Genomic DNA, 26322 nt, shown 5'->3' on the forward strand with positions numbered 1-26322 from the left:
GATTCAAGATCAGACCTAAACTATATTAATGAAGGATTAGTACCAACTAAATACTTCAGCAAGACTACCCAAATCCTTAATATTGCAGATGACAGCAAAATGCTTATAAACTATAAGCTATCAGATACTGCAGTATGCAATAATGGTGTTTGATACGCCACCAGATATACAAAGAGAAGGGAGTAGAGAGAGAGCTGCAGAGAGAGAGGGCTACTTAGGAAAACTCAAGATGGAAACTCCGGATAACTCCCGATGTTTCAAATGAGCGGAGTCCTCCCTCTTTTATGGCTTCTAAAGTTAGGCGGATTTGAAGATGTTTGAAGTCCGCACCGACACAACAGTGAGATTCCTTCGGTTGGGTGATACAGTGGACCGTCGGCTGGTGGCTACAGTAAAATGTTGTCAGCTGGTGGCTACAGTAAGATGTTGTTCACTGATGGCTACAGTAAGATGCTGTCAGCTGTTGGCTACAGCAAGATACTGTCGGCTGGTGGCTACAGTAAGATGTTGTCTGCTGGTGGCTATAGTAAGATGTTGTCGGCTGGGACACGTGTCTTGGATAGATTGGAATCGTTCTGGTCCCCCCTGAATTTTCTTTATTTTGAAGAAAATTCTATTTCGACGCGATCTTCACCGTTCATCGGACTATAATCTTCTCGGTCTTCACTTAGGGTAGAGGGGGACATTATTTCTTTATTATTTTCTATGGCCTCCCAGAGTTTCTTTTTAAACTTTTCTTTGGATAGTTTAGGGTTTTGTTGCTGAAATATTGCAACATATTATGATATTTCTATCTTTTGGGGTGAAGTTGAAGGTATAAACTTCATTTTTATTTTATCTGCATTTAAGGAGTCATTCTTATAATTATCCCACCATTTGATATAGATTTGTCTTTGTAATTCGGGGATTTAATCCCATCTATCCATATCATCTGCTGAGACCTGATACTCCCATTTTAAAATCCAAGGGATCTGATATAAGGTAATAAAATATATGTGGTAGTCTCTTTTTAGACTTTTTCTATTATACTCAAAGAATTTTCTTTGTGAAATTTGCAGTTCTTTTGGTAGTATTTGGTTTGTGGATCCCCATATGGAGAACCAATTTTTAAACCAATTTGAAAAATTATTTGGCTCAGTTATTTTGAACTGAATATACCAGTTATGGGAATTTTTTGTATTATGGTATTAAAATACTTCTTCCCAAGCCTTTATGTATTCATAGTAATGGTAAGATTTAATTTTAAATCCTTTTGTATTCATGATCCTTGGCTTTAAAGGATTCGATCCCCATTCTTTATAAGTAATAACTTTTTTGATTTGGAACTTTGAATATGCTATTTCATTATCATTATTTCTGGAATGATGAACTATAAAAATTGATTACGTTTCTATCAGGATGCATTCGTACCGTTCTCTGCTTCTTTTGCCCATATTAGGATGCATATGATGCTTGAGGTACAAAGCAGCTATTTCAGTCGAATGTTTGGACTGATGCTCATTTTCTATGATCAGCAAGGGAATATATAATGTCTCTAAGTATATAGATTTTGCACTAGGAGTTTGAGTGCTTATTGGTGTTTGGAGGGGAGATATATCAATATCTTAAATTTGCTTCCGTATTAAAGCATTTGGTGTTGATGAAGATGTCAGGGATAATCCTGGACTAGGAACTATGTCCATGATTTATTTTTGGTCTTGCTGGCTCCTTCTGCCCTCCCTGCAAAAATTCTTGGGTCAAGAAGTCAGGCAAATAGTTGAGATTACCATTAATATGCTCAATAGTAAATTCAAAAGCAGAAAGAATACCTTGCCATCTTACAAAGATTTGCTTTGATACGAGATTTTTGACATATTTTTGGATGATATCCTTGGCTGCTTTACAGTCAGTTTTTATGAGGAATGATTGACTAAGCAGATCACTTTGAAATTTTGTAATAGCATGAACGATTCCGAGTATTTCTTTTTTTACTGTTGAATAATTTTGTTGAGCTAGGTTTCAAGTTTTAGAGGTAAATCGGACCAATTTTTTTTTATTATTCACCTTTTGTTTTAACACAGCACCAAATCCTATTTATGAGGCATCTGTTTCTACTGTTTTAAATGCTATAGGACTTGACAGAGCTAGGCATGGTAATTCATTAGCTTTGGTTTTAATTTTTCTTACTGCCTTGGTATGTTCTTCAGTCCATTTTGGAATATTCTTTTTTAACTTTTGGAATAAGGGCTTTGCATCTAAAACCAAATTTTTATAAAAATCCAAAATATAATTTAAACAACCAAAGAATCTTTGCATTTCAGTTTTTCTGATAATTATATCTCGAAATTTGGATGCAAATTCTATTGCTCTATTGATGGGAATAATTCTTCCTTAAAAAATATTATGCCTTAAAAATCTTATTTTTGGCTGGCATAGATTTATTTTTCATGCGGAAACTATTAAGCGAGTATTTTCTAAAGCAAGCATTTTTTATTGCTTTAAGGACCAATTCCGTTTATATATATATATATATATATAATGATTCAATACGCCTGCTCGCGTCTTTGCACCTATATGCCAACGACTATGATTTTCCTTTTCCCCCGATGGAGATCTCGCCGTCGCCAATGAGAGCAGTCGCCATCTGACATTTGCAGGGATGGCTTGAACAATTTCTGGAGGTTACATTTGCAGAGATGGCGACTCTCACTCTCTCTCCACGGCAACTCTCTCTTTCTTCTCACTTCTGCTGTCTCTCCCTCTCTCTCGCTCTTGTTGCCTCTGATCAGCCATGATGACTCTCCACGACAACTCTCTCTCTCTTCTCCAGCTCTCTCTCCCTCTCCCTATGTCTCTCCTGTCTCTCCCTCTCGCTCCGCAGCAACTCTCTCTCTGCTACCCCTCGCTCCACCGAATTCTCTCTCTCTTCTCAATCTATCTTGCACTCTCTAATCTCCCTCTTTGCTGCTGCAAACCTCTATCAGAGATTGGCCAACCCAAACTATCTCGCCCCTCAATCAACCTCCCTCTTTGCTGCCGCATTGCTGTCACCAAAAGCATTTCGCCTCTCACTCAATCTCCCTCTTTCTGCCCCATTGCTGCTGCCTTCTCTCTCTCTCTCTCTCTATCTCTTTTTGTTGCCTTGTTGTTGCCATTGCTGCTGATCCCTTGCTTGATTGGGGCAATCTTTGGGATTTGAGGTTTATCCAAGGTTCAGGTATGCATCTTTGCCCCTTTTTTATTGAAACTATGGTGGGCAATGAAGTGCAGCTTGTCTCATCACTCAAATGGTATTCCACCACCACCTTGTGGATACTAGAGTTCTATGTGAATGTTTTATCGTTTCTGATAGAAAAATGCATTAGTTTCTGGTTCTTAGAGGATGTGAGATGTATCAGAGATGATGCAGGAACAGGGAGAAAGATGGGGTTGGGTTAATTTGATTGCTGGATATATTTGAAACCCAATGATCTAATTTGTGCCTAACTTGGAAAAACTCCATTAGTCAAGTGTTTGTATAATTGCTATGTGTGTGCGTGTACTAGTTGGTCTGGGGTACACATGGATGAATGTGACCCCTGTTATGTTATTTTTAGATATGGAAATTCGTGAAAATTTTTAATTGCAGAGAGTATATGAATGCAGGTTCATGGGGTTATACTGAAGTGCAAATATTTGTATAATTGCTGTGTGTGCGTGCATACTAGTTGGTGTGGGGTAAATATGGATGAATGTGTCTCCTGTCATGTTATTTTTAGAACTGGAGATTCATGAAAAATTTTAATGGCAGAGAGTATATGAATGCAGACTCATGGGGTTATACTGAAATGCAAATGTTTGTATAAGTGCGGAGTGTGCGCGCGTACTAGTTGGTGTGGGGTATATATGGATGAATGTGCCCCTTGTTATGTTATTTTAGAAATGGATATTCGTGAAAAAATTTCATTGCAGAGAGTATATGAATGCGGGTTCATGGGGTTATACTAAAATGTAATCCAGTTTGTTGCTTAAGTATGAGATAGTTATGTTATTCTTTTGTGACATTTGTAATATAGTGTTTTGCTAGAACCACTCAATTGTTTGATTTTTTCAGATAATATTTGCAATCATCTACATATGTGGTTTGGCTTTTTATGTAGGGACAGTTGAAAGATTTATATGGACCCCACCATATCTGTCGGTGCAACATCTTCCCTATGCCCAATTGTAGACAACATGAATGACATGATTGTCACCATGGAGCAGGTTCCTCATCTTATAGAAATGTGAGATGAGGAACATAGCTCATCAACCAAGGGCCTACAAATAGAAGAACCATATATAGGGACGAAGTTTGGTTATGAGAATGAGGCATATGAGTATTATAAGGAGTGTGCATTAGCCAAAGGTTTTGGCGTCCGTAAGGGGACTACCCACAATAAAGATGGTCAAAGGATTAATAGAGAGCTCAATTGTTCTAAGGAAGGGTTTCGTCGAGAGAAAGATCGTGTAGGTGAAAAGGTACACCCTGAATCAAGGTGTGGTTGTATGGCTAGGATGGGCCTAAGTAGAAATGCAAATAATGAGTGGGTTGTGACTAAGATTATTACAAAACAAAATCATGATCTTTTGTCTCCAAGAAAAGCTCGTTTAATTCGCTCACATCGAACATTGTCAGGCGCTGCAAAGTTGATGATAGGTTCAATGAGCTCAGAGGCCAGAAATATTCATGACATTTTCATAGAGCAATCTGGGGGGATTGATAATGTTTATTGTAAACAAAAAGATATGCAAAATGTAATCGCCAACTCCAGAAGAAAACTAAGAGGAGAAGATGGAAGTCTTGTTATGCAATGGCTTTATAAAATGAAAGAATTAAACCAATCTTTTTTTTATAAAGTGAAATTAGATGAAGACAACCACATCCTGAGCGTCTTATGGGTAGATGCCTTTTTTAGAGTTTCGTACCAGTGCTTCTTTGATGTGGCAACTTTTGATACAATATACAAAACAAACACCTAGGGTATGCCATTTGCACTATTCTTGGTGTAAATCACTATCACAGTACAACTTTCTTTGAATTTGCGCTCATTTTAATGAGAATGTCGAATCATTTGTATGGATATTTGAAAATTCGTTAGGAGCTATGGGGGGACATCAGCTTGGAGTTATTCTCACTGATCAAGACCTTACAATTTCGAATCCAGTGAGACGAGTTTTAGACCAAAGTAAGCATCATTATTGTAAATGGCATATACTATCAAAAATTAAAGAAAAAATGTGCCATGTCTTGCGCAGGCATCCAAATTTTTCAGAAACCTTCAGAGGTGTGTGGCTACTAGTGCAACAGTGGAAGAATTTGAATTGGGGTGGAAAAATATGATTGAGAATTATGGCTTGGAAAGTAATGAGTGGCTTACTAGGCTTTATAGTTGTCGCATGCAATGGATCGATGCATATTTGAGTGACACATTTACATCGAGTATGACTTCCACTCAAAAGAGTGAAGAGATGAATAAGCACTTCAAGATGTATGTAGCCTCTTCAACAAGCTTACGTACATTATTAGAAGTGACGACAAAGGTGCAAGATAAGAAGGTGCAAAAGGAAAGGGAAAATGACTTAAGAGACATTAATACTACTCCAATATTGAGAACAACTTCTTTTATTGAGGCCCAGGCAACAAAGATCTATACTCAAAAGATTATGAAGCTATTTGGAGAAGAGGTGCTGAATTGTATTAATTTGATCAGTGAGTCAATTGAGGACAACGGATTGCTTACCACTTTTAAGGTGGCAATACCAAGAAATGAATCTAGACCCTACCTTGCTGAATTCAATTCCAATGACAATAGCGTTTGTTGCAGCTGTCACTTATATGAGATGATGGGTCTTCTTTGTAGGCATGTGTTGAAGGTTTTTATGGTGAAGAATGTATTTGAAATACCCCCACAATACATAATGAGGCATTGAAGAAATGATATAAAAAATGGGGTTTTTATCGATGAGAGTGGCAATCAAATTCAAGAAACATCTCAACTACCACGCTCCATTCGATATAATGAGGTCTATCAGGCAACTCGATACCTCGCCAAGCGTGCTTCAGAGAGTGCAGAGCTCCATGACTTTATAATGGCCATAATGTGTAGCGGAATTTTTCAGGTTGATAGCCGATTCAAGCATAAGGGAGGTCCACAAAATGATGCCACAATCAATTGTAATGCTGAAGAGTATGGCAATGTTGAAGCAAATGCTAAGGTCGATGAGAATGCAGCTAGTTGTAGTGACACACCAATTGAAAGTGAACATTGCTAAAATATCCTTGAGCCTCCACGAGCACGGACAAAGGGAAGACCTACCAATAAAAGAAAGACAGCTCGATCAGAAGGGTGGAAGTCGGAGGAAAATACCAATTAGTCGAAGGAAAAGACCGGGATGTGCAAGGGTAGTGGGCACGACAAAAGAAATTGTTTGTCATTTATTCGTGCAAAGTAATAATGCATAGCATTAGTATCTCTTGAATTTTCATTGTACAAGCTTCTTAATTCTGGATGCAGTAGAGCTTACTTATAATTGTAGAACTTTTAAATGTAATATGAAATGCTAACAGTGTAAATTCATCTTTAGGAGCGCTATGAATTGTAGTGCTTGCTTGCTTGTTGTATAGTGATTGATTATAGGGATTGGTTTCGACGTTGTGGCTATTGCTGAATAACATTAGTATCTCTTGAATTTTCATTGTACAAGCTTCTTAATTCTAGATGTAGTAGAGCTTACTTATAATTGTAGAACTTTTAACTGTAATATGAAATGCTAACAGTGCAAATTCATCTTAAGGAGCATTATGAATTGTAGTGATTGCTTGCTTGTTGTATAGTGATTGATTGTAGGGATTGCTTTTAATGTTGTGGATATTGCTGAATAGCATTAGTATATGTTTCTTTTTGGTTTGAAATGAAAATGCTTGAAAATGCTGTGAAATCTATTTGAAATGAACTCTCTGTTTGTAAGTTGCATACAAGTTTTCTAAGTGTCAATGGTTCATTGGTTTGAAATGAAAATGCTGTGAAATCTTTGTTTCACTGGCATAACACAATTTTCACCCTCGAATAACCAATATTTATGCCTATTTGATCTAGTGAGAAAAATACTACTGTCTTTTCCAACATTTTGGTAGTTCTATTTTGCTGATGGAAATTTTAGTTCGACTCTGACTCTCCTGAGTCTGAATTTCTGAGTGGCAATAGGGGCTATGTTAACAGGCTTCTGAACATTGCATGGAGTGATTGACTCTATGCTATGGACATATTGAAATCAATTCAAGTTGGGTAATAAGTTAGAATTTGTGAGAGGATGTTATCATTCCTTTAGAGGAGAAATAATTTACGATTTTTTATGCCGGTTGGTTTCAGTCAAATTTTCCCAACCAATAGCAGAACATCTTGGAGCATCATGCTCCAAAGAGCTCGATGAAGCAGTCACTCTTGTGGTTTTTTTCTTTAATATTTTTTTGGGATGAAACGTGATTGATCCATATTACACAATCTCTTTGTAAAATGATTGTGCTTTATTTAAGGGTAATGTAGCAATTTTGAAGAGATATGGTTTATGTGGGTGTGTGTAACCCTTTTGGGGTTTTCTTGGGTTTCATTAGTTTTGTTTGCTCGGGGGATGTGGTGCTAAATAACACGTTGTGGATTTCTCATGTACCTGCTGTCTAACCTAGTATAGACCATTGCATATATGGTGTTACCCTGCACTAACATTTGGAAGTGAGCAGCAAGAGATTTCTTTAGATAGCCTTCTCAATATTTAAGTGAGCATCATGCCTTCTTCACCCTTTATCCTCAATATTGAATGTGATTGAGATGCATATCAGCATTCTATAGGTGCATTACTTGTTTGATCTATAGGTACATTATTCAACATTCATTACAAGATGTTAGTATACCATATCCTCAATATTGAATGTGATTGAGATGCGTATCAGCATTCTATAAGTATGTTTTCTTTGTATACCATGCAACAATAGTGGCCAATGATATAGTATGTCATAAATACTTAAAGTGACAAGTTGATTCTATATTTCACAGTTTATCATTGATATTGAATGGCTAATTCTTGCAACAACTATGATTTCAGGTGTTGAAAACCATTCAGTTAGAGGTTCTCAAGGGATGCAAGCTGGTGTCCAGTCGAATTTTCCCAACCAATAGCAGAACAACTAGGAGCATCATGCTCCAAAGAGCTCAATGAAGCAGTCACTCATGTGGTTTTGCTCGATTTAGGGACTGAGAAGGCTCATTGGGCTATACAGCGAAAGAATGGAGGAGGATCCTAAGTCATGTTTTTTTCTTTAGTATTTTTTTTGGGATGAAACATGATTGATCCATGTAACACAATCTCTTTATAAAATGATTGTGCTTTATCTAGGGGTAATGTAGGAATTTTGAAGAGATATAGTTTATGTGGGTATGTGTAACCCTTTTGGGTTTTCTTGGGTTTCCTGAGTTTTGTTTGCTCGGTGGATGTGGTGCTTTGAGATGATGGGAATGTGTAAGCTTGAAGGGAGTAATGAAAACAAAAGTGGGGATGTTTGATTAAATCAGTTTGTAATTGCAAAAGGATTGCTTGATGATGATGCATACACCAGTACATTAGAATGTGATATTGCTCTCCTCTCTCTCTCTCTTTGTATGTGTGTGCGCACTTCACATGTGCATGAACATGCATATTGGGATACTTTAGGATCTCTATTTCAATTGCATGTATAATTAGATATAACTTGAAGTGAAGAGGTGGGAAGCAGGACATAACATATGTGTTTCAATTGTGCTTGGGAAGCAGGAAGGAAGTGTCTAGTAATGGCCCTGGGGAAGTACGTGTGCTCTTCTTCTTTACTTTTCAACAACTAAATATTTTTTTTGAGAGAGAGTTACTTATCAACAACAAAATATCTTCTAATGGTTTTGTGGCTTCCTTCTTCGTAGGCAATTGAGGAAGTGAAGACTGATAGGAATGATAAGCTTTATCAGGATGTGAAGATTTTGAAATATTTTTGTCCATTCAAATGCCATTCACTTTTTTGTCCATTCAATTTTTTTGTCCATTCAAATGCCATTCACATTTTTATCCATTCAAATGCCATTCACATTCAAATCCCATTCAATATTTTTGTCCATTCAAAATGCCATTCATATTCAAATGCCATTCACGTTTTTATCCATTCAAATGCCATTCACATACAAATTCCATTCAATATTTTTGTCCATTCAAATTGTCCATTCAAATGCCATTCACATTTTTCTCCTTTCAAATGCCATTCACATTCAAACTCCATTGAAAATGCCATTCTCATTTTTATCCATTCAAATGCCATTCACATTGAAATCCCATTCTATATTTGTGTCCATTCAAATGCCATTCACATTTTTCTCCTTGCAAATGCCATTCACATTCAAATTCCATTCAAAATGCCATTCACATTTTTATCCATTCAAATGTCATTCACATTCAAATCCCATTCTATATTTTTGTCCATTCAAATGCCATTCACATTCAAATCCCATTCAATAATTTGTCCATTCAAAATGCCATTCACATTCAAATGCCATTCACATTTTTATCCATTCAAATGCCATTCACATACAAATTCCATTCAATATTTTTGTCCATTCAAATGCCATTCACCTGTACAAATCAAAATAACGCACCAACATCGTATCCTAAAAAAATAAAGATTAAAAAAAAATACTAAAATAGATTCCAAGATATCCTAAAGACATAAGGAAATTGACTTTAGAAATAAAACTAAAACAATAATGGGGAACAGATTCAAAGATAGCATACATAAACCTCGGGTGAACCTCAAATCTACTGAAGAATGCTCAATCATCTTTGCAGCAGTGGAGTACAATTTTTTTTAAATTTCAGAAACTTTCTATATTTTAGGTTGTATTTGGAGAGAGAGAGGGGCATAGAGGGAGATTGAGAGAGTGGGGACCCAAAAAGAACTTGATGGAGGTTAATAGCAGAGGAGTCACAAAGGTTTGTTAATCATAAACTTCATGCATACTGACTAAATCTTGGTGTGGTCTCAATTCATTCTTGAAGTTCAATTGAAATTGTAATATATTAATAAATCTTGGTGTGGTCTCAATTCATTCTTAAAGTTCAATTGAAGTTGTAATATATTAATATTGTGTACATAATTGATACGAACATAGTTTTGTTGCTCTGTATCCGTTCACAGGGACACATTGAATGACTGAAAAACCAAACCCCCCAAAACCAAAATGGAACAAACAAAATCAAAATGCAAAGATTAAACAATAGCATACCTGAACCTCGGATGAACCTCAATCTACAGAAGGTTGTCTCAATCGTCTTTGCAGCGGCAATAGAGCATAGAAAATTTGAGAAATTTGAGAAATTTTCAGTGTTCTAGGTTATATTTCTAGAGAGTGAGAGGGGCATAGAGGGAAATCAAGAGAGAGGGGCAGCGAGAGATGTATTGAGAGGGGCAGAGAGCGGTAGCCGGGAGAGAGATTGAGAGAAATGGGTGAGTTTCAAAGAGATTGCCAGGGTTTAAGTGATAGGCCAGTGAAGGAGCAGCAGGAGAGAGAGGTTCCTCAAGTTTGATAGAGAGAGGGTAGGAGAATGGCAGCAGGAGACAGAGGGGTATAAGAAGGAGGAGAGATAGAGGGTGGGAGAGTGGCAGCAGGAGAGATGGAGAGGGGTGGAAGATGGAGAAGAGTGAGAGAAGGTGGGAGAGTGGCAGCAGGAGAGATGGAGAGGGGTGGAAGATGGAGAAGAGTGAGAGAAGGTGGGAGAGTGGCAGCATGAGAGGAAGAGTTAACGGAAAGATTGAGAAGAGAGAAAGAGGGGTAACAGCAGAGAAGAGAGATACCATCGTCGTATGAAGTCCATATACGCGAGGCGTATGAAATCCTTTTCATATATATATATATATATAATGACACTATAAGACCCAACCATATGAGTACGACCCCAAACGATCACCATTAAATCTTGACATAGATCTTTTATCACATAAATGTAGGGTTTGGATTTGGATGAATCGGTTTATTGAGTTTTTTAAAGGGTCTTTGAGAACCTGAAAATCTATTACATAAAAAACAGATTACACGAAAATATTGTTTGGGTACACTTTAATGATAAGAAAATGGAAAAAAATTACCCGAGGTTTTCCCAAAACTATTACGGGCTTGACAGATAATAGGGGGAAAGCTTCAAGCGCATCGCTTTATCCAAAAATCTGATGAATCAAGTACTAATAAAGCAAAAAAAAAAAATTCTTCAGCTAAAACGTGATAACCCCATGTTCCGCAACCAATGGCTTCAGATTTATTTTTTGGGTTCTGCAGCCACAGTTATAGCTATTGTTCCAAAAAATAAATGGATTTGGGTTATTTGCTACGATTAGTCCGTTTATTTTTTTAGCTTTATTTTTTCTTTTTGATTGCTATTGTTTGCTGATAAATTCAAAATAATTGAGTTCACTCACACAAAGTCGTCAAATCAGTGTGCTTGAATTGTTTTTTTTTTTAGAATTTCTTTAAATTAATTTACCTCTTCAATCTCTTCCAATGCCCCAACATAATTTTTCCTCCAATATATCTCATTTAGTCCTAAATCCTTCTAGGTTACTAGTGAAATTTCTCCAAACTTTTTTTTTTCTTTTGAATTTGCCCATGGAAGTTTTTTAGAGAGAGATGATTGAAAAGCTGTAATACAAAAAAATAAAACATAAAAAATATGATGGCTTATCATAATAAAAGTATGTTATTTCAAAGTGTTAACAGCTTGAAAACATGTGATTCCAAGTCAAGACGCAAAGGCATACAAAAGGTGTAGTTAATTCTTATGCCTGATGTAATTATAAAGTTTATGCTACATACTAATAGGGATAAAGTTTAAACTACATAATATTAGGGATTGTACGTTCAATCATGTTTTGGGTATAAAAGCCAAAAAAGAAAAAAAAAAAATTGTTGGTAATGCATTTCCCATATTTCTTTTGGACATAGCCAAACAATAGCAATGTATTTTCCAGGTTGCATGTAAATACTACCCAAACAGTGACAATCCATTTGCAAGTATTATATTATGCAGTAATGTATTACGCTAGTAATATATTTCATATAAAATACATTTTCAAGTATCCAAACGGCACCTAGAGATCTGTGTCAAAAATTTAATAGTTATCTTTTGGGGTCCTACACATATGGGTATGGGAGGTTCTCATAGTGTCGTTAATATATATATATAGGGTAGGTTTTATATGTTTTTCCTACAGCATAGAAGTTCTATCCTTCCCCTTATCCAATCGTCCATTCTGAATGGAAGGCTGAGATTGCCCCTAGCCCAATGTCATGTCTCTACACTATTTTTTTTATTTTTTATTTTTTTTCTATAAACTATTTTGAGACCAAATTTGGATGTCCATTCCTCTATTAAACTCGCACTAGCGAAAAATATAAGAAAAATATTTTCAATAAAATAAAATGACCAAAAAACCCCTGAAAGATTCAAGGGGTAATTTGATCATTATATTTTATCGAAAAATTATTTTTAATATTTTTTATAGGTGCGCCCCAATGAGAAGATGACATGTACCAAATTTTATATTCATACAATTGGTATAAAAAAATTAAAAATAAAATATTTTGAAACGTCGAATTTAAGATCAAACGGTGAGTGGCTCTCTTAATTAAAATTGGATGGCTAGATGATAGGAGAGGATAGAACTTCTATGCTGTAGGGGAAACATAGAAACCTTATATATATATATATATATATATATATATATATATATATATATAGGTAATGATTTCATGCAACCATTGTATAGTAATATGATGCAACAACCTTAAAAAACTATCTTATAGTTACTTGTTTAATCCAAAATTTGAAATATATACTATTTTCATTCTAATGAATAATCACAAAAAAAGAAAAAATTGAAAATACAATCTAGAAAATATTTTTTTAACCCAATTAACATAAGCCGTTCATTTTGGCGAGATGCTTAGATCTAGACTTTAGAAGATTTTTTTCATTTCCAATTTATTTGGATGGCTTTATTATCATTAGATGAACAATGTTAAAAAAGAAAAAAATGATTTTGAGTTTATAAAGGCTAAGATCTTGAAATTCACAAAATGAATGGTATAGATTCGTTTTTGGAGATGACTCATTTTGATCATATCTAGGGTTCAAATTGAACCTTTTTTTTTTGGGGGGATTGATTATTGAGATGAGGAGAGTGTATGTTCAAAATTTGGGGTCATACAAATACCACAAACATAGTTTTGTATAAGTGTCGTTGCATTATACTATGATACAACCGTTGCATTTGATCATTGCTTTATATATTATTTTTAATTATAAAATTTAAAGCTAAAAAAATAAACAATGTAGATTGAACAGATCTATGAAAACTTAAAAATCTTGAAAATTGATGGTCAAAAAATGTGTTACGAAATGCACTATTTCCAAAACTCGAAATCCATTTTTTTCTCATGTCCACATCTTGATGTCGGGATGATCAATTCGAGGATATTTGGATATCAAAACATCTTCTAATGAAATTTTCGAGGTGGGTGCTAATTTATTTGTTTAGAGCTGTTGCTTCATATAAACTATTTCATTAAAATAAAGAGAAGTGAGAATTTAGGTATGGATTTTTTCGACTAATATTATTTTGATTTTTTTCTCTAAAACCATATTTTCTTCATTTAGATAAACTCGTTAAATTTCTTGAAAGGATGGTTCAAATCGCGTGCGGAGCGTACACCGTACTCGTACGATAAGTTTCAGAAAATAAGATAAGTTTCAGAAAATACTTAGTAGAGTTCGAATGCAGTCAACAACTCTTTACGACTATCCAATCGTGCATCTAACGGCAATGGATTGTGACCATATTGTACCAATATTAAACAAGCTCATGATATGCCCTCCCGTTATTTACCTCAACGGACGCGGGTTGATGAGCCCCTGGGAATTAGGTTTTTGGAGCGTGTTTTAGAGCCAGAGAGGGAGAAGGCAAGGAAAGCCGCGGCGGAGGGCAGTCTGCAAATTTCCTCTCAAATTCCACACCATGGCTGAGCAGGTCACCTCTCTTCTCTTACTTCTTTATCGTCTTCCATGTTTATGTCTCTCACTATGCCTCTGTGTTTCTCTCTCTACTGTGATTTGTATGTCGCCTTCTTTTGCAGTACATATTGCTCTCATTTACCGTAGAGCATGTATGAGTAGTAATTAATATTGTTGTTTGGATCACATATGTGTATGAGTTTTCATTTTGAGTGTGCTGATTGCTAAACTTGATGGAGACTCTTGTAATTTGTTATTCCTTGCTTTATTTGCATTCCTATAATTTGATGCCACCCATGAAGCCATTAGGCATAGATCTATTGCATTGGTTCCAGGCAATGTGTTTTTTCTGTGAGGCCATTGATTGTTAATTTTTGCAGTGGAAGGCTTTTATTTTCTTGTGAGATGGCTCTAACTATTAACGGTGGCTCCATTTCTTGTTCTTCTGAAAAGTTCTTGCATAAGTAATATGTTATCTTGAAAATTTGAGGTATTTGGGATTTGGAAATGTTCCTTATAGTCTTATACGATGATGCTTGCAAGAGCAAATATTCATGAAAGAAAGCTACCTTCTTTTAAAAAATAAAACCCAACTTGTAGTGCTCATTATGAACGCCTGTAAAAAATTTAATGGAATAGCAGCAACGTTTATCTGTTTGACATTTAAATTGCTTTTGAAATAAAATACTATATTGCTGCCATGCGAAGGTTTGTTTTGCATGCTCATCTCATGAAATTTTTTTTCAAAACTAATCTCATTTTTCAACAAGGAATTTTGTTTTGTGATGTAATATGGTTATCCTCTAAACTTATGTTTCAATTTATCCCCCATAAAAACAAAATCATGTTTTTCTTGAGGTATTCTTGAGAAAAGTCATCATTTTGGTTCAGAAATAGCATCCTTTTTCATTTAAGTCGATCTTTTGGTGATGTTTAAGTATAATAGTTCTGAAAAGGTGTTTATTTTTTCTTAACGAAACATGAAATTTAATAATGCATTCAGCTTTTATTTCTGAGAACAGTGTTCAAAGACTCGCCCGACTCAGCTCAGTCTTGGGCGAGTCACTTGCCCTCGGCAGCTTGCCGAAGCCGGAACATGGTAGCCAGTACCGTACTTGGGTGAGTACTTTACAAACTGTCATTGACTCGTTTTTACAGACTCGTACTACACTTGCATGAGGAGTGAGTACTGTACAAACTGTCCTTGACTCATTTTTTACAGACTCGTACTAGAATTTTGCTTGATCAACACATTAGAAACATTGAATTCCAGAGAAAAAAATCAAGATTTCAGAGTTTTTTGAGAACTTAAGTTTCAGGTATGGGTTTACCTGAATTTGAAAATTTGTGATTTCTTTGCATGCTTAGTCGATCCTTGAAAACTTTGAATCCCAACATATTTTTAGTTTATTGCTCAAAACATAGGCATTTTATTCTCTCAAAGTGAAAAAAACAATATCTCGATTTTGATAGATTTAACATTCGGATTTATTATTCATCCAAAATTTCAAGAGCACAGATCTCCTAGATCATAATTCGAAACTCAAAATTGGTTGGGGGTTTTCGATTCAAGAAGTATAAGGAAGATTTCACAAGGATTGGAGGCATTGCTTCGCACGGGCTGGAGATCGGGAGATTGGGAGATCAGCCTCAAAATTTTGGGTGAATTTTATTTTTCAATTAAAATGCATGTCTATGATTTTTTTTTCTACTGAATCAATAAGTTTTGATGTATAATTAGTTTTTTTCTATAACTATGTACTTATTCTGTAGTTTTCTGATTTTTCTATTGTGTATATATGTCTTTTTTAAATTTTTTTGAGCTAACGACATCAATTTTTCATATTTCATGGTTTCTATACTTCTTTATTTTGCATTTTTTTTAGGTTTTTACTATTATTTTTATGGATTTTTCCCTTTTTTTGGGAGGCCTTTTTGGCTTTTCCTTGGTTCGGGCATGACTTGGCCAAGTCTGAGCTCAGTCACCTGAGTAACTCAGCACGGGCAGGGGCCTAGTACCTTGCCTGGATTGTATTTTTGAACATTGATAGAGAAGCTTGATAAGTTGTAATCACCTTTTAATCTCTTTGCCCTTTCCTTCTGTGAAATTGAAGCAACAACTTTCTTCTAGTTCAAAATCTGCTTTCTTATTTTGTTGATCTGTGGAATCCTGTCTCATCTATCACTCCTATATGTTTATCCTTTGTGTTTTGTGATGGTGAGGAATCTGATAGTGACCAAGAACTTTCTTTGAAAGAGCTGATTAGACTGCTCACTGGTTTTTCCAACTTCTTGTTTATTTAGAGGTTGAACCGTAAGACTTGTTCACAGAAGCCCTTCTTTATCCGTGGCAGTACTGGTTTTGGGTTGAACTAGTTTGTTTGTAGTTTTCTTCCCTTCTCTGTGTTTTTGATGTCTCATGCCCCTATCATATTTTGAGGGCAGAGCAGGAGTGAATGCGCACCCATGTCATATTTGAGGGCAGAGCAGGAGTGAATGCGCATGTTGGAGCTGCAAGGCACTTAATTCTGAGGAGAAGTTGTCTAGGGATATCAAAGAATCACCATTGTTGGCAGGGGAATATGGTCCTTGTAGATTGGTTAAATGATCGCCAATAGGATCCAAAGTTATACTAGATTATAATGCTCCCCTAAGGTTCAAGACAAGCCAATTCCATGATTGGTAATTTGAGCTATCTACTCATGTCTTGATGTAGAAAACCAGAGAATGTTGTCACTGAATTTCTTTTCTTGCTTTTGTGTCATTCCAAACAACAATTCCTGATAATGAGTTTTGGATCGTTTCTTAGGCATGTGCCAGTGATGCTTCAGTAAAATTTGTTTGATCGAGTAATTTGATTTTACCAGTTCTGTTCATGACGCATTTGGTTGTTTGAGTGTCATTTGATGTCTGAAGAATGGGCTCTTTTGCAAAGTTGGCAATGTACCCTTGGGTCCATGTCGATGGTTTTATATCAATTTTAGTGATTACTTCTGGTTTGATGTGGTCGAATGACATTTGATGGGCTACAGTGTTACTAGGAAAATTTGGAGTCGTATATGTAGTTCTTAAGTTTGTCAAACAAGTCCATACATACACGCTTTTGGTTTTCTATTGCTTCTATCAACAAACCATTCAATTTGAGTATTGACTTGGATCTATCTCTTAAGAGTCGGGGGACTTGAGGGAACTTCTTGGCAAACTTTTCCTTTTTCATAGTTGTTTTGGTCTACATATGTGCTCCTTAGAATGTTCTAAAAGGCAGATTCAGCGAAGGCAGCCTTAAAGCTTGGGGTTGGGGTGTTATATTTTTGGGTGGGCACCCAAGGAGAGTCACGGTGGGAGTGAGGAGTAGGTGGATTCAGTGTGGCGTGGGAGGGAGTGGGGATGTGAGGAGGGCCTGGATTACCTAAGCGTCTAGGTGGCCAAACTTTTTTTCACTGGCTCCTTAACCTTGTGCATCTAGATGGCAATTGGGATTCGTTTTTCTTCTTGAAAGGCATTAAGTGTTGACTTATGCTCTCTGGGCTCATAGTCATTTGCAATAGATTGCTCGCATTGATTCCTACGTGACCAATCATATATACTTGTAAGGTTTATTTTAATATTTTGGGAGACAGTATGATAACGTATATCGGTGTATGTAGTGCATCAAATCGTGCAACCTTGTTTCCATTGTTCCATGTTTGCAATTGTCTCGTAGTGATTAGATTCCATTCTCTTCTTCCCTTTCTTTTCTACACACAGAGTAGCTAGGGTTTATAGTCATGCAACAGAGTAGCTAGGGTTTATAGTCATGCAACAGAGTAGCTAGGGTTTATACCCAGGCATGAACTCACACAGTCAGGTTGTGGCAAAAACATGCAACCAAAAAGGCAAATGGTGAGGGTCAGAGATGACTACAGAGACTTCGATGGTGGGAGGAACCAGTCATCGTTGCTTATAATTACTGATTGTCTTACATACTGGATACACTCTGGTAATCATGTGAGGAGGCACTTCAATTGTGTAAAAGTTTAATATTTACTTCATCTTCACTGGAACTCTACTCTCTTTCTATTCTCCCTCCCACATAAACCAATCCAGCAGAATGAGTAATACCCCCACATCATACCTGCAGTGTAAAAGTTTAATATTTACTTAATCTTCACTTTGGAACTATACTCTCTCTCCGTTCTCTCTCCCACATAATCCAATCCAGCAGAATGAGTATGACCCCACATCATACCCGCACACGTTAAGTGTAGATTTATTTTTTACATTGAACTTGTTCGATAAGTTGGATTACTATTTGAATACGCAGTCTGCAATATTACTTCCACTATGACTTATGATATGATTAATCAATAAGACAATTCAAAATTTATCTGTTGCTTGCTATCATTTTTGTTATGTAGATATTGAAGTTTGATGGTTAGAAACTCATTTCTTGTTTCACGATCGCAGACACATCTGTAATTATTTTGCATAGAATATCAATTAACAGTCTTTTGAGTGATATGGTGGCATCTTCTGTGTACTTTTGCATGATTGTTGCATCAAAATAGGAAGCTGATTTGTAGGTTGATTTTTTTTTTTGGGTTGTCTATGCAGACAGAGAAAGCATTTTTGAAGCAACCCAAAGTTTTCCAAAGGTAATACACTTTCACTTGGTATTTACATGCATATACATGCAGACAGGCACTTATATGCACGTGCTATTCATATTCAAATCATACTTGTGGTGGTCAATTGTAACAGTTCTAAGAAATCTGGCAAGGGTAAGAGACCCGGGAAGGGTGGAAACAGGTTTTGGAAAAACATTGGACTTGGTTTCAAGACACCAAGAGAGGCCATTGAAGGTGATTTCTTTGTCCTTTTCATTCTTTCATTCTTATGGCTTGCTGGTGAATGATACTTGTAATTTGCTTGTAGCATCAGTACTGAGATGAAAACAAATCGCTTTGGTGTCATTTGGGGTTCAAATTGTTAGGGTCAAGTTGAATTTGGAACTGTTGAAGCTAAACAGGGAATGGTTCTACCCCAACTTCAATTGGTCCAAGCTGGGTACAACAAATAATAGAATATTATGTTTATGATAAAAAGGAAGTAGATCAAAATCGTCAAATGTGATAAGTAAACAAGGATAATTGTGGGACGGATGAATATCTCCGGTTTTAAGTTCATACAAGTCGTAGAAAATTGTACACCAAAAAAGAACTAAGTTAGGATAATAATATACTAGGTAATGATATGTACAAACCAAAATAAATATTTTTTCGAAGAGCATTTCAAAAGGGAAAGTATTCTGTACTAGCATTTGGGAATTGCGATCCCTACACTTTCCTAGCCTGATTTCTATTTGCATGTAGAGGGCAAATGATCTTATTGCCATCTCTTTTCCTTTTATTAGATTTTCTTAAAACTTTTTTGTTTGAATTTGCTTCATTCATGTCTTCCCTGAAATATTTGATGTCATTATCATGTTACTCCATGAGTGGCAGCTGGGATCAGCTCACCAACCGTTCAATGTCAACATGGAAAGTTTGCAATTTGTCCTTTCTCTGAACCACATCAATCAGTCCATTATTAGCATCTGATGGTTGGGAAGTTTTAGCAAACCTTCGGAGGTCCAAATGCTGGCATAGTATACAACCCGCAAAAAAACAGAAGATAAAGTTGAAAGAAAATTTTTCACAGCCAACCCTGTGTTCTGGTTTTTTTCTGCTGGACTATAGTAACTAATGTGCAGTCATTCGCAGAGAAGCTATGAACCCATGATCAACAGTATGTTACTGGATTGGGATAAATAAGTCATGCTACGATATAGAGAGGGCCACAATGCAAGGTGTTCTGCTGGATTTAGATATCTAAGTGTTGTACTTGATTTTGATAATTAATGATATATGGGTCTCCATTTGATTTGGTGGTGGACATCATCTCAGGCTTGGTAGTTTTGTTTTTCCTGTCACCTGACTTGGTTGCCATGAAGCTTTGACTTTCACTAAGATGAATGGTTGAATCATGTTTGGGCAGTCTCTCTACTTCATATAGGATAAAATGCAATAAGCACTTTACCAATAGTAAGCATTATAGGATTTACTCAAAAAAAAAAGGTAGGCATTATAGGAACATCACAAATATGCAAAAATAAATACAGGTAGAGTAAAAGCCAGAAAAGCAAAGCCTCTGTATTTTAATTGGCCAACTGGAGATTATTATTCAATTATTTCATCTCCAGGGAATTTACTTTTTTACCTCTTTGATAAATGCAAGTGTTCCGTATTTATTGGATTTTGCTGCTTAAAGCCAATGGCTAAATCACCCTTTTTTTTTATAGAAGTTAGACGACTCATTTGTGTACTTTTGTATTAGTTCACTGGATGCCACATCATTACTGTTGTAGAGTTCAATAATTTGAAATTAGTTGCTTAAATATTATAAAATATAATTAAATTTGAGTTTACAGTGATGTAAATTATTAGAATGCTTACTAACAATTAAGAAAATAGTGGTACTGTTTGTTGCCAGTGAAGAAACAAACCCAAGTTATCATCCAAAACTACCAGAGTAGGTGAAGCAGAGAATTCATTCTCCTAACTTTTGTGCTGGACCACTATTATATTATAGTTAACTACTTGATGCTTTGGTATAACAGTTTTCATGCTTTGATCAGTTTACATTTTTTTTTGGTGTGTGTGTGTGTGCATGTATGCGTGAGTGGGTGGGCCAGGGGTGGTATTGTCATTGGGTCCTCTCACAAGCTTACATGGCTTGGTATCTTAAATTATCATAGTTTCTTGTTTTGTCATTTAAGAAGCAGCTCAATTTTGGCTTGAGTCATGTGGCTTGGATTGATTCAACCATGTTTCCTGTCTGAATTACTGATGTGACTCATAGATTTCTTGAGTCAAAGGGTGAATCTTGTCCCAATGAGTCATCTGAATGTTGCAAGTCCTTTAGCAAGCTATAATGTGGCATAGCAAGTTTCTGTGCTCATGCATCTAGAGGAGCATAACATGTCTAATGTAACTGACTGCAGGCGTATTTCCAAATATAGAAATTTAGGGATTTAGCCCTTAAGATTAGAAAATTTTGGACTATCATTTCTTCTAGGTGTAACTATTGTTTTCTGTTATACTATTGATATCGTCAAAGCCTTTTCCCTACTAATTGGGATCGGCTACATGAATCCTGGTTCATCATTGTGCTCTATTAAGGGCCATATCCCCAGTGATAATAAACAATACATCTAAATCTTCACCATGATAATGATATTCTGGATTTAGTCAAACTCTCAGGGATTTCGGTTGAATCCATAGTATTTTTTGTTTTTGATTAGTGTTTCTATTTGTCTGTGGTGTGTGCATTTGTCCACGGGGTCATGTGGGTGTATTCCTGAATTTTTAGTTTTGTAGCTATTGGTGCGACTCATTGTTCTGAAATTGCAGTAATTTTGAATGAATCTGTAAGCCTGCTTAACGATTGTATATTGTTCTCATTTTCATTTATTACTGTTGCATGGAAGCACAACACAATTTTGTTTTTGACATCTGTGCTTTGGCTTTCAGGAACGTACATTGACAAGAAATGCCCTTTTTCTGGCAATGTTTCTATCAGGGGGCGTATTTTGACAGGAACATGCTACAGTGCTAAAATGACAAGAACCATAATCGTGCGCAGAGATTATCTTCACTTTGTGAAGAAATACCAAAGGCAAGAGATGATAATACCATATTTCTGTCATGCATCGTATGCCTGAGAATTGTTGTATTGATATCAAAACTTTACTATTGGTCAGATATGAGAAGAGGCACTCTAACATACCAGCACATATTTCACCTTGCTTTCGTGTCAAGGAAGGTGACCATGTCGTGATTGGTCAATGCAGGTACTCATCTATTCATTCTCTTTATTTCATGAATGCATGCTGTCACCGGGTTAAGAGGCAAACTTGTGAATGAGTCTAAAACTTTGAGCCAAGTCAGGTCAAGTAGCGTGGGGCTTGACTCAGTTTATGTGCATGTTTTGCTCGTCTTTTTCACTTTTTATTTTGGATTTTCAAACAGAGTTTTATCTCTCTCTCTCTTCCTGTTGTTTATGATTTCTATTTTATGCTCTCTCTCTGTTATGCCATGTTTTAAAAATTGGTGATCCGGATTGGAACCAGCCGATCCGGATCGGGAATCGGCCAGGCCGATACCGATCCTGCTAAATATCAAGAACCGGCTAGTTCCCCCCTTGAGCCGGCTGGTTGTGGCCGGTTTCATTGGGGACTGTTTGGTTCCATCGGGAACTGCCCGGTTCCTATGATGTTTTCTGTTTTCCTATGCTTTTTTAATTTCTTCAAATTATTTTATTTACCGGGCCCCACATCTTTATTGCATTTTTTTTATTTCTTCAATTTTTTTTCCCTTCACTGGGGTCCACATGTTTAATGTGAATGAGCAATCCCATGCGCAACCCAATAAAGGGGGCAACCCCATGCTCAACCCGATAAAGGGAGCAGCTGGACACTTTACCCCTTGCCTCTTTTTATAGTTCTCGGCCTCCCAAAACAGAAAGCAGGTGATCGAGCAAGCTGGACACTCTACCTCCTTGCCTCCTTATATAGTTCTCGGCCTCCCAAAACAGAAAGCAGGTGCCCAATGTGGGACTAAACCAAACTAATTACAATAGAGTCAACAGGGATAAAACACAATATTTATAAGGCTGGCCTTATTTCAAACATACCCTTTTGGTAACGTCTTCAACAAGTTGGTTTTCCTTTGGGAGGTTAAATGAGTTGGTCTCTTCTTGCTCTTATTTGTGAAATTGTCCAAGACTTGAGTGTGTGAAATAATCTTGCTCTTCATTGATTTCCACATAAACTAAATCAAAGTTGAAAATTGGTAGGGAAAAAAGGTTACGTAAAATTACAGACCACGAAGAATTATCTATTTTTAGAGGGATCTATTTTAAGCTCTCTCTCTCTCGAAAAGTGATCTCCTTAAAGTGTACTACCATATACAGAATTGGAAATCAACAATTTTTGTAGCATTGTTATGTGCAATTGTCATTTTCTTGGCATATACTTTGATGTGTTTGTTTAACCTGTTACCTAAATAATTTTCTCTGAAATGTGTTGTCATGGTCTAATTGCATTTTGTAATCAATAATTTTTCTTCACAATTTTCTCCTTTTGTGTATTATGTGGATACTGCAATTCCAATTTTTTGTTTGTTTGTTGGGTTTTATCACCTAAATATTCCATGCTTTCCTAATTTAAAGCTCTCTTTTAAAATTAAAATTTATATTTTCCATCCTTCATAAAAACTTAAAAATTAAAGTTATCTCCTTTAAAATCTCTCTCTCTCTCTCTCTCGCACATAAAATCTCTCTCTCTCTCTCTCTCGCACATAAAAATCTCCTCTTAAAAGCTTTCTCTGTCTCTCTCTCGCATGGATTCATAGTATTTATGTATTTTTGTTCAAATAATGAAAAATCATAATGCAATACTACTTTTTTCTTAGAAATCTAATCAGCTAGATTTTTAAGAAATTTTAATGATTTTTTGAATTTTGTTTAAGGTTGGATCTTGCCATCCGGACCACCGATCTAGGTTACCAAGCTGTTTTTTTTAAATGATTGCTATTACCTGTTTTATGGAAATTTCTCTGGCCTTACATAGAGAGGGTGAAAGAGATTCCACTATGAAGTTATGGACTAGATTCTAAGGAGTTGGCAGTTGAAAATATTATACGTTTGCTTGTTGGCCGGCAAAGTTGATTTTGGAGGGGGTTCTTTTCCATCTTTGGTTGTTTTTCCTCTGTATCTTGAAAGAGATGATTCAGTTTCAATCATTCCCAACACATCAAGGGCTTGATTTGAAAGCAGCCAAAATCTTAAGCCCAATTTAGTTGGGTTCTGTTCACTCTCTTCAATGATTGACAATTTGTTGAAGGCTTTAGAGTAGCAGTATTGGTATCTCCGATTCCTGTCCAAATTTGTAGTTGGAGGAGCTTTTCTGAGGGTGGAGTTCAGCTTATTCTGCTTAGTCTTGGACAAGACAACATCAGCATATCACCAGTATGCTTGTCTTAACATATAATTGTAAAGCCCTCTATTTCGCTTTCTTTCTCAAAAAAGAAGCATATAGAAACATGATCCAATGTTGAAGTCTTTGTCGAGGTAGAATCATGGATACAGAGTGTAGTTAATCCTTGACCAGTCATTCTTGGACGTCAAGCATTGTTATAGTTTGAAAACTCTTCCTTTTTGGCAGTTCAGTTCTCAGAACTTCCTCTTTCAAACTTGCGGTGTTTCTGTGTGTGTCATTTGTGCTGGTTTGGGTTATTTGTTATCTTTTGATTGAGGTCTTGATGGGGTTCGTGGTTTATTTGCCTTGTTTTGTGCAGGCCCTTGTCAAAGACTGTGAGGTTTAACGTCCTGAAGGTTATTCCAGCAGGTTCCTCGGGCAGTGGTGGCAAGAAGGCCTTTGCACCCATCTAGGTTTTCCTTGATTGCTGTCGCGTTTATTTCTGATTAGGAATATTGCGAACTCTTTTATTTTTGGACACATGATTAGCATAGAATGAGGTTTACTGGAGTTTCTTGGGAGTTGGCAACTGGGTTCTTCGTGCATTTTTCCTGTTGGTGGTCTTGGGAGTTGGAACTGTAGTCTTGATCATTTTTCCTATTGGTGGTTTTACTTGATATTTTATAGAGCAGTTTGTTGGTGCTTTCAGCTGCTCTTTTATATGGAAATTTTACCCGAGATTGTCTTTTTGAGCATGGTATTCCATATGGAGAATATCTTTTGTGTGAAAGCTTCACATATAAAATCAATCATGATGATCAGGGTTTTAAAAATCCGAATCAGATCCCGAATTGATTGCCTCAGATTAGACGATTCAGACTTGTCTGGGTGATTCCTAAGTCTAGATTGTTAAACGAACACAAAAGAAAATATGAAAAATATAGGGAGTTTTTTTTTTTTTTTCCCATTCTTTTGTGGGGCATGGGATGAAATAGGTTGGTGATTCAATGGTTATTGAAACCAGAACCCACCGCCCATAGGCCTTGTGGGTTAATTAAGGATGTGGTTTCCGTAGCTAATCCTTTAGGAAAGGAAATAACGCCTCGCCTCAAAACCTCGTGAAACCATTCCAGGCACGGGGAAACTTTAATGGGCTTTAAGCATTATTTTCATCATCGATTATGAAATTTGTTAAAAAATTTAGGTGGACAATGCGGATTAACGAACACTTCAAAGGAATGGTCTAGATAAAGAACGATATGTACTATTTTCAGGCTTGAAATTATTATTTTTAGCACTCATAATAGTCAAGGATGAGATATCTTGTGGCGATGAGGTTTCAAAATTTGAAGGGATTTGTGAGGAGTCAGTTTTTTTTTTTTTTTTTGTTCTTTTTATTCTTTTAAGGTGGGTTGGATACGATGACGAGACATCTTGGTTTTTTTTGTTCTACTCTAATAGGCCCCAAGTTAACAATTGAAAAAATAAAAAAAGCCCAAGTGTACTTGAACCCTGAAATGTATAATACAGGTAAGAGCCAGTGATGAGTAAGTTCCAACACCACAAAGGTCCTGCAAAATTTGACATGAAAGAGATAGAGAGAGGCGAAACCCAAATTGAGGTTCTTTCCATTTGAAAGAAACTAAATTATTTATTTAGGAGTAATTAATGCAAGGTCACAATTTAGAAGCTAGGTTGTGTGGTATTCTATATGGCCCATTTTAATTGGATAGTATGGCTTTGACACTATTTTTTTTGAGTAGTGTTAAATTTACGCATCGAACTAAAATGGATGATGTGATTACCTCAACTACGACTAAACTTCTTGGTTTCTATAAACTTCTTCCTTGATAGCTGAAAGCTAATTAAATGTAGGGCTACGTGAAAACATCGGTGAAAAAAAAAAAAAAAAAAAAGAAAAAAAAAAAAAGAGAGAGCCAAACTAGCAACCCCACTCTCTTCTCGTCCCATGATTTTGGGGCCCATTTCTATTGCCATTTTTACAGGTATTATTTTGATGGCTTTTGGCTGCTGGAAGTTGCATTTTAAAGGCTAGTTTCCTGTTAATTTTGCATTAGGCTTTGATTGAAATTTCAAAGCTTAGATTTTTTGTAATCTGATTGGGGATCGCTTTGTGATCTTATGGAAAAGAGGCATATGTGAGAGAAAAGAGAAGAGAGAGAGAGAGAGAGAGGCGGGTTAGGGTTTCACCTCCATTAGAGCTAGGGCCTCTTTTGTTCGCCATTTTT

General features: G+C 36.2%; 1 protein-coding gene and 2 long non-coding RNA genes across 4 annotated transcripts; 2 read left to right on the plus strand and 1 right to left on the minus strand.

Moving 5' to 3' along the window:
- Positions 1-2516: 2516 nt before the first annotated feature.
- On the plus strand, positions 2517-8603 carry LOC110008299 (uncharacterized). The gene is made up of 2 exons (XR_002283087.2): positions 2517-3196; positions 8101-8603. It is a non-coding gene; the product is annotated as an uncharacterized LOC110008299 (long non-coding RNA).
- LOC148779186 (uncharacterized) lies at positions 5674-11374 on the minus strand. 2 transcript variants are annotated; one of them, XR_016047315.1, is made up of 2 exons: positions 10299-11374; positions 5674-6313 (listed from the first exon to the last, which is right to left on the minus strand). It is a non-coding gene; the product is annotated as an uncharacterized LOC148779186 (long non-coding RNA). The 2 variants fall into 2 exon arrangements; XR_016047316.1 differs by lacking the exon at positions 5674-6313 and adding an exon at positions 9444-9648.
- Positions 11375-13960: 2586 nt separating this feature from the next.
- Positions 13961-24825, plus strand: LOC18446279 (small ribosomal subunit protein uS17z). Its single transcript, XM_011629545.3, has 6 exons — positions 13961-14092; positions 18670-18710; positions 18817-18917; positions 21627-21771; positions 21857-21946; positions 24453-24825. The coding sequence occupies exons 1-6, from the start codon at positions 14081-14083 to the stop codon at positions 24544-24546; spliced, it is 483 nt and encodes a 160-aa protein (XP_011627847.1). The 5' UTR covers positions 13961-14080; the 3' UTR covers positions 24547-24825.
- Positions 24826-26322: the final 1497 nt, after the last annotated feature.

The sequence above is a fragment of the Amborella trichopoda genome, chromosome 13, assembly GCF_054954075.1.
Source record: "Amborella trichopoda isolate Santa Cruz 75 chromosome 13, AtrichopodaSantaCruz75HAP2 v2.0, whole genome shotgun sequence".
Classification (NCBI taxonomy): Eukaryota; Viridiplantae; Streptophyta; class Magnoliopsida; order Amborellales; family Amborellaceae; genus Amborella; species Amborella trichopoda.

What these genes read in the sequence shown, in the direction of transcription:
- LOC18446279 (XM_011629545.3), top strand. An exon ending in TTTGTGAAGAAATACCAAAG is followed by an intron (nt 21,772 to 21,856) that starts GCAAGAGATGAT and finishes ACTATTGGTCAG; the next exon opens with ATATGAGAAGAGGCACTCTA. An exon ending in GTCGTGATTGGTCAATGCAG is followed by an intron (nt 21,947 to 24,452) that starts GTACTCATCTAT and finishes TGTTTTGTGCAG; the next exon opens with GCCCTTGTCAAAGACTGTGA.